This window comes from Rhizophagus irregularis, chromosome 25, assembly GCF_026210795.1.
Source record: "Rhizophagus irregularis chromosome 25, complete sequence".
NCBI classification, from domain to species: Eukaryota; Fungi; Glomeromycota; class Glomeromycetes; order Glomerales; family Glomeraceae; genus Rhizophagus; species Rhizophagus irregularis.
In genome coordinates, this window is record NC_089453.1 from 2,556,239 (window position 1) to 2,568,860 (window position 12,622).

At 25.1% G+C, this 12,622-nt stretch overlaps 3 protein-coding genes across 3 annotated transcripts; 1 reads left to right on the forward strand and 2 right to left on the reverse strand.

Moving 5' to 3' along the window:
• Positions 1-234: 234 nt before the first annotated feature.
• Positions 235-699, reverse strand: OCT59_017004 (uncharacterized protein; the record flags this gene model as incomplete). The annotated part of the gene is made up of 3 exons (XM_066146069.1): positions 235-321; positions 420-560; positions 667-699. The coding sequence occupies 3 exons, from the start codon at positions 697-699 to the stop codon at positions 235-237; spliced, it is 261 nt and encodes an 86-aa protein (XP_066003796.1).
• A 7,544-nt stretch (positions 700-8,243) lies between these two features.
• OCT59_017005 (uncharacterized protein) lies at positions 8,244-10,372 on the reverse strand. Its single transcript, XM_025325962.2, has 6 exons — positions 10,108-10,372; positions 9,959-10,029; positions 9,825-9,856; positions 9,526-9,736; positions 8,678-9,451; positions 8,244-8,592 (listed from the first exon to the last, which is right to left on the reverse strand). Exons 1-6 carry the CDS (start codon positions 10,278-10,280, stop codon positions 8,327-8,329), a joined length of 1,527 nt encoding a protein of 508 aa, XP_025178604.1. The 5' UTR covers positions 10,281-10,372; the 3' UTR covers positions 8,244-8,326.
• A 413-nt stretch (positions 10,373-10,785) lies between these two features.
• On the forward strand, positions 10,786-11,936 carry OCT59_017006 (uncharacterized protein; the record flags this gene model as incomplete). Its single annotated transcript, XM_025310798.2, has 2 exons — positions 10,786-11,112; positions 11,210-11,936. The coding sequence occupies 2 exons, from the start codon at positions 10,786-10,788 to the stop codon at positions 11,675-11,677; spliced, it is 795 nt and encodes a 264-aa protein (XP_025178605.1). The 3' UTR covers positions 11,678-11,936.
• Positions 11,937-12,622: the final 686 nt, after the last annotated feature.

Genomic DNA, 12,622 nt, shown 5'->3' on the forward strand with positions numbered 1-12,622 from the left:
AGAATTGATTTTTAGAACAATAATACGTTTAAACAATATAAGATAATCTTCATTCGATAAAAATAATTTTTTTAAAAAATTCTTATAAATTAACTTAATTGGCTTGTTATACATATTCGTATATTTAGCTATAAAGCATGCATTTTAGGCTCGGGACTTTAGAAAAACTTTTTTCCGCTAATAGGAATTCCTCAGCCACTAAATTATTTATTGCTATAAATGAAAAAGCGGAATTTATGCCATTAAATAAAACAGTGCCAGTTGTAAAATACTGTATTTCAATACAGTACTAACTTGGGTGGCGCTTCCCAAGACTTTGATCTAACCCAATTTAGTTGGCCGGATCCAAATAATATTTATTAAATAATTAAGCATTAGTAATCCATATAATTATATAAGTAATGTATAGAACAACTTACCGAATTATCTACGACATTCCAATCCGAAGTGAATGAAACTAAAAAAGTCAATAAAAAAATAATAATTTGATTGTTATTAATTATTATTAGCAGCAAGAAAAACAAAAGAACAACGGTGTCTACTGATTCTGTGTTATAAAGCTGAAGATGTAAATCATAATTTCAATTAATCGACTGCAACAAATAAGATACTATTCCATCTAAATTTAATTGGTACAATTGTAAAAAAAAAAAATCGAAATTTTACCGAATTATCCTCAACATAAACCGTTTTATCCATTTTGACACTAAAAGATAATCCTAAAAAAAATCAAAAAAAGAAAAAAAATTTAATTAATACAACTATTACAACACTATTTACTAATGATAATGAATTTAGACCGGTCCGCAGATTAATTTTGCTAGGACAATCCAACTCGCAAATAAAAATGATATTATTGCCTGATCAAAATTTTGAACGAAAAATTTTTAGGGAATAAAATTATTTCTGCATCATTAAATTTAAAAAGTTAAAAGGATGTAGATTTATTCTGATATTGCAAATGAAAGTACTATGAACAAATACAAAATTTAGGTGATCGAATCTAGCCAATAAATTTTTGTCATCACCTTAGGTGATCGACATCATAGCACAGGATCATAAATGATTAGCAATCACGTGATATTTTTGAGAACGTAACTGGTAATAAGATTTTAATAAAAAAGTATTCTATGATTTTGCTTATATCACATACATTACACATACTTTTCCTTGTGTGTTTTTTGAAACTTTTTTTGTCCTTTTGTCACCACTTACGTGGTCGACATCAATTTCAACCATTTTGAAAACAGATTTCCAAAACATCTTTTTTTTTTAAAAAAAAAAAATAATAAATACAAACTTTGATTTAGAACACGAATTAAAGTATTTTTCAGTTAATCATTTGTTAGTTATCAAAAGTTTTTTGTAGAATATAAATTTTGATTTTAATTCTTTGGCCTCTCCTCATATTCATGTAAAATTTCGTGGCCTATCCGTGTAAATTCATCGGCTTTTCTTAAATAGTGACATAATTTTTTGCAGAATTGGCAATTAATTACTAAAATGGTGTAAATAATCATCATGTTTAATAATAACTTTTAACAGCCACATTAGTATGTAAGAATTATTTTCATCTGTAAAAGGATCTCGCCCATACTGTAAAAGTTAATTACTTAATTTATCCATGTATGCCATTCTTCCCACATACATACATCCTTACATGAGGTAAATAATACTCATACATTTCTTTTACAAAATGAATATTTAGTTGATCAAAAAATTTTTTATTTTCAACATGAGACTAAATTAGTTTTTTTGCATAAATGAAATATTATGTATTTGCTGCTGCTGGTTTATATCACAGGGATTAACGTCTATTTTAAATATCTTTTGACTTTTAATTTATTTAAATATCTTCAGCTGAGGACAAAATATGCGGTAATTCGGATGTAATTAATTCGTCTGTGAATAGTAGCACGATATAAAGAAATAATCACCAATCGGCCTTGTACGTGACTTCATTAATTCTGGCCAGAATTATGTCTGGAATTATAAATTTGGCCCGAATTAAATTAAATTTGCAGACGGCTACATGTGGTTCAATTAAAACGTGATAGATAATCTCTTGACACTTCTGCTAGTGAAGCTAATTCTAAAAATAAAGATGACTTTAAAAGTAAAACTAAAAATCTACTGAAAATGAATTTAGTACTTGTTCCGCAGTAGAAAATTTGCTACAGATAAAAATTATCCATATAGGTTAAATCCAATTATTGTTTATGATACCTTTATATCCCTATAAAAAAAAGTAGACCCGTCATTTATACTGAAAGATACGTTTGTATACTGAGAGATACGAGAGAATGCACAATTCGTATCTCACGTGATACGTTTTTTCAGTACTCTCAGTATACAAGACGTATCATAAGAGATACGGAATTGTGTAGTTTCCCGTATCTCTCAGTATACAAAATTCGTATCTACTTTTTTTATAGGGTATCACAATTCAGCAAATTTACTATTTGTAAAAATATTTATCTTGCTTTGTTATACATTTTTTATAGTAAATGTTAAAACAAAGTGCTATTTTCCTCTGAAAATAGTATTCCATTATAAATTAATTATAATATCAGCACGACTTCGTGGCTCATTATTCATCTGGGCATTATTTATTCAATAGTTACAAATAAGTACCGATATATATATACAGTATATATATATATTTATTTATATAAGTGTTACTAATAGTTTTATAATAAAACCAATTCTTATTAATATTCATCACGTACAGAGAAAAGAAAATGACATGTAGAATTTTAGAATTTAAAATAAATCATCAAAAAGAATGTTAAATAAATAAAAGACTATATTTAGACATAAGAATATAACGCTCATGATGTACGTTAAATTAAATCGCAATAACCCTGTGAATTGTGATTAGAGCTTCGAACCGGATGACCCTAATGCTGTTATGGAGTTAATCGTTTCACAAAAAAAGTATCCTGTGTGTTAACCGTTTCAAAAAAAAGTATTCTGTGTCGGTTAGTAACGGATCCTAGGCTTACTGGCGCAGCAATTATTTATTATAATTAATTCAAAAATAATTATATTACATTTTCGCTTTTTAAATCATATATCTCATTTTACTTAATCAATTAAGCATTCTATCAACCATATTACTATTATTTATTATTTATGAGTTGAATATAATTGTATATTATTCTCTGAAACGAAAGATTATATGTGAATATAAATTTCCGTATTTATTTTATTTAAAATTATTGGTAACTATACAAAAAATGACAATAAACAACAATAATAGGTTTCTGAAAATAGATTTCTGTAACTTTGAATTGGAATATTTTATTTATGACCCTATAAAAAAATTGGATACGTTTTTTATAAAGTTTTTATACGATTTTTTTTCCTTAGAAATAACGTATCATAATAGGATACGGGAAAATGCACAATTCCGTATCACTAAAAATATGGTTTGGATACGGAATTTGCACGGGATTTATATGGAATTTACATGATTTGATCACTGATTTTATCACGAAATTTATACGATTTGGTCACTGAATTTACTATTTGTATTACAGTTTACTATAATTGTATTTACATAAATCTAATTTTACTTTGTTTATTTTTTATTTTTTATTTAATTTAATAAAGTACAAATACATTATGAAAATTCCCTCCTTATTAAAACCACCTATTGCAACCAAAATTATCTATAAGTTCGGGTTCATTTGGAGTCAAACAACCTAAAAGAACAAAAAAAAAAGATTGGAAACAAAACCCCCCCTCATATAGTATCTGCAATCGTCCAAGTCACCAAAGGTCAGCATTCCTACAAAAAAAGAAAGAGAACTCCAGAATGTCTGACCTACATAAAAGAAAAGAATTATAAAGCGTCTGATGAAAAAGAAACCAAAACAACAAAATAAATCCAAAACTGACCTACAAAAAAAGAAGACTCTGAAGCAACAAAACTGAAACAACCTACAAAAAGAAAAGAATCTGAACCCAACTTACAAAAAAACAAGAAAATTTGAACTGACCTAAAAAAAGAAAAAAATCCTGAATCATCTTAAAAGAAAAAAACTCCCAAACTGATCTACAAAAAAAGAAAAAAGAAACTGAATATTCTCACAAAAAAAAATCTGCTGGCCTATGAAATTAAATATAAATAAAAAAGAAAGGGGAATAAAGAATAAACCAAAAAAAATATTTTTTTAAAAAGAGGGTAACGAAGTTAGGAAAGTTAAAAAAAAATTTTTTTTTAAAGGGAGGACGTCAAAGTTAGAAAAATAAAAATTTTTTATAAAGAGGAAATAGAAATAGAAAGAAGAAAATTTTTTTAAAAAAAAAGAAGAGTGGGAATAAAAGAAAAAATTTTTTTTTAAGGGAGTGATGAAAAAAAATTTTTTTTCAAAGGAGAGTGACGAAAAAAATTTTTTTTTAAAGTGAGATACGAAAAAAAAAATTATTTTTCAAAGGGGGTGACGAAGAAAGAAGAAAAATTTAGAAAAAATAACAAAAATAAGACAAGAGAAAGAGAAAGGAAAGGAAAGACAGAAAGGAAGATCGGAAGATCAAACTCATCAAAGTAAGGGTTTATATAAAAACAAAAAACGTATCATAACAAAACAATAATCAATCATGTGATCTCGTGTTATGATACGGGATTTAAGTTTAAAAATTCCGTATACATTCCGCATGATTAATTTTTTCCGTATACATTTAGTTTTTTAAAAAATGTTCAAAAATGAATTGCTTATTAAATATACGGAATTTGTATACGGAATCTATAGAAACGTACAAAAAATGTATACAAAACGTATCCTTTCCGTATACATATTTCTTATAGGGTGACAATAGGAAAATAGATTTTTTTATTCTAATTATTATCCTTTTTGGGATGATAATACTCTAAATCATTATAATTAAAACTGTCTTCTACACATGAAAATGATTTTAAGTTTTTCGATTATATGATTCGTAATGAAATTTGTGCGACCATGTTAATTAACATTTTTTGTTTTTGATAGGAGATTATTTTGAAAAGACGTATAAGATAATCGATCAGATCTATTATTATCAAGCTTAAGATAAATTTAGACCCTTAATAAGATAATTTTAGAAATTCTTATTGGAATATTGGATTTCTTTTTTAATTGTCAATCATAACTCAAATCACCTACATTATTGATCATTTTTATCAAACAATTATAATTCCATGGTTTTTATTACCTAAATTCTAATAATAATTCTTTATTATTATTATAATATAAAAATATAATTAAATAAAAAAAAGAATAAGAATTCATAGAGTAATTATTTTCCAAAATAAAATAATATATAAATATCATTATTAATATAGAAACTAGCTTGAAAGGCCATTTTAAAGTTGGTTATGAAAAGTTGTTTCAGTTATTAACAGTTAAACTAAAAAAAGATAATAATTATGTATAAATTGTATATATGACTTTAAAAAGTTGATAATATATTTATTAAGAAAATTTATTATTTGTTAATTTAGGAAATGAGAGCAAAAATGAAATAATTCAAACATATATTGAGTATTAAAATATTTATAAACATGTCAAATTTTTTTTTAAAAAAAAGTATCATTTTACGACTTTCTTTTTACTCAAATTTTTATATCCCAAAACCAAATCTAAAAAATACAAACATGCTCGACATGCACAAAGTTCATATAATGTGCAATGGAGTTGGGCGATGATGGACGAGTTAGTCGATATAAGACGAGAATTAAATAAATTCATAATTTTAACGTCTATTTTAAAAAGTTTTTAATGATGACTATCTATAAATTTTCTAAAAAATTATTACAAAAAAAGACATTATTAATTGACTATATAATAGAATATATTTTATACCCACCAATACATATTTATACAAAATTCAGTTTATTACCAGGACCATATTAAATCATTTCCAATAAAATTAACAATATTCTGGGAACTGATTTAGACACTATAAGTCAAATTTTTGATAATTAAAATAAATTTATTATATATATGTCCTTGATTATTTTCATGCTTTTTAAGTTTGGCCTTATAACAAACTATTTCACTTTATTATTAACTTTATTATTTTTTATATATTTTTTTTCAATTAAAACAAATCCTTTCACATTAAATATACTTTTTTAAAAAAATTCTATTTAGAAATTCGCGCATTTTTATACTATAATTTTAAACTTTTTTAATAATATAACAGTTATTATCAAATCTTAAGCTCCTTATATCATATAGTTTTAAATTTTATAATAATAATATTATAATATTATAAACAACGGACAAACCCTTTTACAACATTTGACTTCAAGTAATTTTTTATAGTTATATAATAAATTTAGAAATATTAAAAGTCCACAAAAATGACCTTGAGTGTAGTCATAAACTTTACAATTTTTAAAAAAAAGTCAAAAAAAAAAACTAATAAATCTATAAATCTATACATATGCAATTTATATTTTATATTAAAAAAAAAAAGATACATTTCTATATTTAGATAAAAAGATAACTACTACTTAAATAATCCCGAAGAATTAATCAAGTTTATTAGAAAATATATATTATTTTTATACTGTATATATGAATTTGAATAAGGAAGACCTAAAAGTTGAAGCTTTTTATTTATTTTTTCAACATTTTAATCTTTATAATTTATACTAAAAAAAAAAAAGTAGAAAAAATCATTAATATTTAAAGAAAATTAACATTGAAAATATCATAATAATTCATTAGAATAAAATCAAGAAAAAGGAAGTAATTTCGACATATTTCTATGATTGGATTATTAACATTCTTAATTAAAGTTAATATACTACAATCCACAACACAAATTATGAAGAACCAAAAGATTTAATACAACTAGCTATAAATTCTATAAATATAAATAATTTAAAATTTGTTAATATTAAAAAAATTGAGATACAACTATAATAATACAAAGATATTTCTTTCAATTGGATTTAATATATGACGATAGTACCTTTTCACTTTCTACAAAAAAGGTACCACACATATATATATATATATTCTTATTTCACCAAAAAAGATACTCTTTATATAGGCATTAAAATAGAAAAAAATTTGAACGAACTTAATAACTTATATTTAATTATAAAAATAGTACTTATAGTATGCTCAATACAACCTACTATCTGATACAATTTTAACTAGTATTTAAAATCCAAGAAACTTATGGGCATTAAATACATCAATCATACATGGATCGATGCTAAAGTCCTGTGAAAATAATTATTTTAACCCTATATGTATGGTATGCCCCAATTGTGGACTGATGCATATTTATACCGGCCAATTGATTTAAGAGGATTTAGTGAGCCAGTCATATACCTACTTTTTATATAATAAAATATTGATGCTAAATTAAATCTTAAAATAAACTGAAATAAAAGAGCATTCTTAGCTTTCTATAATATAGTATTTCAAAATTAACTATTTTATTGAACCTTAGTAACTTAAACTGGGAAGTTACATAATTCTTATAATCAAATTAAATTTATATCTAAATAATAAATTCAATAAAAGTATCATAGTAACAAAGAAAGTTAAAATTAAAACTATTGGAAAATCAACATAAAATTCTGAATTTTTATACATTAGAAGATTTTTATATAGTGATATATAATATTATATATACTGTAAACTTATGTTCAACTATTTACTGATTTCAAAATACCGAAACAATTCTAAATTTTATATATCATAAAATTATATATGAGATTTGTTCATTTTGGTTAGAATCATTTTAGCGGTATATTTAATATTTACGATTTAATATTATCTTAAACCAAAATTATTGCTAGCTTATGGAATTACAGAAATCAATATAGTAGTGATGAAAAATTCATAAAGAACTTTTAGATGAGTTCTGGTTATTATTTATTATTTAACTTGAATTTTTCATTTTTTTAATTGCATTTATATTATTTATATTAATTAATTGCTTTGTTAAGCGAGAGCTCAGAATTCTCGAAAAGATGTGTGGTGAATAGACTGAATAGTCATAGATGATCAAAGTGAGATATCAAAGACTAGGTACAGAGGTACAAGGGATAATTTTTATTGACAATCAAATATTATGTAACCACATAAATAATTATGCAAAGAATTTTTTTTGTTTATAAAAAATTTTAATTTTAATTTTATTACTATTATTATTTCTTTATTATAAAAAAAAAAATAATAATAATTTTATTTTTTAATCATACAAATAACAATAATTCTATTAGAAATATTTAATTTTACTTATAACTCAAGAACAGGAATTTATTATATCATATATTTTTATTATTTAAAATAACAAGTGAACAAAAATCATTACTTTATAAATTAACACCTCTCCATCTTTCATCATTTTTAAATACAATAACCAAAAGTATAATACTAAGAATACTGAAAAATGCCATAATAGTATATGTAAAACCCATACCTATTAAATCTACAAGAGGATTAACTAATACTATTAAAATAGCAACAAAAAAATACGAAATAAAATCACTTAAAGCTAATGCTGAAGCACTTTTTCCTGGGTTTGCATCAATCAAATATGTTGAAATACAATTACTTTGACCTTGTAATCCAATTCCAGCTACAGGATATTTTTTTTTTTATTATCAAGTTAGCTTTTTTATTATTTTCACGATAAAAAAAAATTTACTGAAACTTTAACTTACCTATGAATGAAATTATCAGTGGTATTAAAATGTGAACTTTAATTTGAGTTAACCATCCATAAGTTACAATGAATAAAGGTACTATCAAACTTGAATAAAATGCCACGTAAATTCTCATTACAGGAAATCTATAAATGATATCTCTATTTTCTAATATTTCTTGCATAATTTCCGTAGTTTCTTCTTTCATCAGTCTCTTTTTTTCTTCTTTTTTCATTTCTCTTTCCTTCCTCGTTTCAACATCACTTTCATATCCCGCAAGGCGATCAGAATATATTCCAGCAATAAAACTACCAATCAAATAACCAACAGGAGGACTTATATAAGCAAATAAAAGATATAAGCTTGATACATTATAATAATAAGAAAACATTTTTGTGATTAATATACTTTGCGAATATATAACTAAATTAACTAATGATTTACTTAATATTGAAAATGTAATATTTAATTGTAGTAATAATTTAAATGGTAATAAAGGATTGTAAGATTTTTTTTGTGTAAATGATTTTGATTCTTCTGATGGTGATTGTGGATGTGATTCTCTTATAATTCGAATTATATGTGGTTTTGATGTAAACTTTTCCTCCGGTTCTCTAAATGTTTCGGGTAAGAATGACGTTATGAGTAAAAGCGTTGCACTTCCTAATATCGCTAATATATAAAATACCCAACGCCATCCCAATGAATTTGTTATTAAATCACCAATGTTTGGTCCGCTCGCAAGCGCAATGAAATATCCAACGAGATAAATGGCATACGCTTTTCCACGTTCTATAATTAAAATTAGAGAAAATAAATAAAAAAAGTAAAAAAAGCAAAAATAAATACTTAATAAAAGATCTTACCAGCCGGAATGAATACATCACTAACAGTTCCACCACCAAGACTAAGAGCAGCTGAAATTCCAATTGATTGTATTATCCCAAAAAGTACCAATATAATTGCATTTTTTGCAAATCCGCATATTATATTACTCATTGTATATATCAACAATGAAGCCAAATACACTCTTTTTCTGGTTTTAAGTTGATCTGAATATGATGACCAAAATATTGGCTTTTAAATATATATAAAAAAAAAAATTTTTTTAGAAGGAATAAAACATTAAATTTATAAGAAACATTTAAACATCTTTTAAACTTACTGCTATTCCTCGAAAAATGATATAAATTCCAACTGTATTTACGTTAAATTAAATTATGAACAACATCTTAACATACTATATATACTATATATACGTTGTATTTCACCACAACATTATATTATTATTGCACTTACGTAACAAATTTATAATTATAGCAGTAGCTTCAAATTCTTCTTTCATATCTGATATCGCAGGATACAATGATCTAAAAAAGGTTCTTATCTATAACTAAATTCTTTATTTAATAGAACGTAAGTTACGAATAGGTCAACAAATTACGTACGTATTCGATAACGGAGTGAGAAATGCTGGTAAGGCTACGAGAAAAAGAATACGATATTTCTTTATGTATGGCCATTTTTGTGGATCATATAAAATTCTATGTGCTACATCTTCTGCCTCTTCCTCTTCTTCACTACTTGACTTTTGATGCGATACTTCACCTATATCAGTCATATTTTTGATAAAAGATTATATTTCAAATTTTTTTAAATAAAAAATAAAAAATCATTATAAAAAAAAATACTTTTCATTCTGACGATTGTGACGATAAAAAAATTACTAAGCCTCAATTTTATGGCTATATTTTAAGAAGCCACAAAATGTTGATCAAACATTTTAATTTGGAAAGGTATAGTTGATTTCCATTTAGGGCAAGGCTTAATAGGCGCAATCACGATTATTTGCAAGGAGCGTTACACGTTGCATAGTCTAATTTAACTTAATATAGTTAACTCTACTGTTGAAGTATTAGTTATACCACAGGCCCAGTTGTCAAGAGTATCTTAATTGATACTCAAATTAATATTGAAGATCAAATCATGTAATTTTTTGGTTGGTCAATTTTTTGAATGTAGAATCATAGCTATCAGCCGCAAAAGCGGCTGATACATATCGATAAATATACGCGTTTAGTTTTTTTACGTTCATTTTTCATTTCGTAATACATTAAAAAAAAAAAATGTGTAATGATATTATTCTTAAAGTATCCAACCTTATCGCTTTTATTTTATTGACAGCAGTAAAAGGTTTTACAACCTTTAATAATAAAGTAGCGAATAATGACTTTTTACTTGAAACATACAATAGTACTACGACATTCACAAATGTTTACCTTTTGCCCAAGCAATACACTTTTGGAATTTGGGGACTGATTTATATTTTACTTGCTGGGTTCGTTTTATATCAGCAGTGGACCGAAAAAGCAAATAATGTGACCATTCATGGAGTTTCATATCATTTCTGTATAGCCGCTACCTTAAACATTATCTGGTTAATTCTAATATGGGTAAGAGATTAATTTTTTTTTTAGAAAAAAATTTTATCATAATTCTTTATATTTACGGAAATATATATTTATTTATATATATATATTTTTCTAATAGTTTATACAAGAAAACGAAAAACTCTTTATTATTATAGATACTTTGGTCATTACAACCCTCTTCGTATTCTTATATTTTATATATGATAACTTAGAAGAACATTATCCTCCAGAAACACTTACAGATCGAATATTTGTTCATGCACCTTTTAAAATATATTTCGCATGGACTTTCATAACACTAATTATAAACTTTTGGATTGCAATTCCTACGCTCAATACAATTATAATATCAAGTATTACTCTTGTATACCTTGGATTTATGGGACTTTATTATGTTGATTATCGTAAAAAAGCCGACCTTTTTATTACTGCAACTATTGCTTGGGCACTTGTCGGTATCGCTATAAAGCATTATGAGATTTTGCCTATTTTAGCTGCTTCTTCCTTCTCTATTGGGATGATCTTGGGAGGTGTTCTCAGATATAATTATGATATTTATATAATTTATAATGAAAAGGGATTTTAAATTAATTTTTGTTTACACGTTTGTTTATTAAGAATTATTTTTAATTTTTAATTTTAAGAATCTTTATGTGAATTCTTTTTTCTTAAAAACAATTGATAATTTAAAGTATGTAATTTAGCGATATATTTTATAATTTGGTAGGAATTAGTATTATTTAGACATAATAAAATTAATTATAAATATTGTATATAACGAACGCGAGCGAAATTGCAAAAATAAAAAAATAAAAAGTTTTTTAATGGTTGGAATAAAATCCATTAATATATACGCTAATACTTGTATAATTTTAACTTTATAAAAGCTTTTAATGCGTATAAAACGTTCAATGGTATTGAGTTATTATATTAATCGTAAAAAATGATTTTTTTAAAGATAATTATATAAATAATTGATATGCACGTATGAATAAAAAATATAATTCAAGTAAAATGATTCATACCGGATAAAGATAATATACGCCAAATTATTTAATATGGAATCTTGTATGTTTTCATTTTAAGGACGCTATTATATTGTTTATTTTCAGTTACTTTCGTCTTTTAATTACATACTGTATAGTTCCGAAAGAGTCAAGTCGGGTCGAGTCGTGAGAAGTATTCGAACTCGACTCGAGTGTAAAAGTAGGAATGACCCGGATTCGACTTGACCTTATAGTCTGACTCGGATAACCAGGGTTCGACCTGTCAAGTTATATTTATCGTAGGGACGCCAGGTCAAAGTAAAGGTATGACATGTCGGGACGTCATCAAATCATGCGACCCAACCTGACCCCTAAATACGAGTCGGGTCAGTAACCCAGGTTTGACCCGACCCTTTGGAACGCTAATACTGTATAATTAATACTTCCTCTCAGTATCCTCTCCGTCGTTCAGTTAAAATAAATTTCTTTTTTTTGTAATTTTACGAGAATGATTAGCGTTATTTACTAACGAAAGACGAGTTGGT

Coding starts and splice junctions, on each gene's coding strand:
- OCT59_017005 (XM_025325962.2), bottom strand. CDS start 10,280: ATGACTGATATAGGTGAAGTATCGCATCAAAAGTCAAGTAGTGAAGAA. Junction 9,857..9,958: donor TATAATTATAAATTTGTTAC/GTAAGTGCAATA, acceptor ACGTAAATACAG/TTGGAATTTATATCATTTTT. Junction 8,593..8,677: donor ACTGATAATTTCATTCATAG/GTAAGTTAAAGT, acceptor AATATCCTGTAG/CTGGAATTGGATTACAAGGT.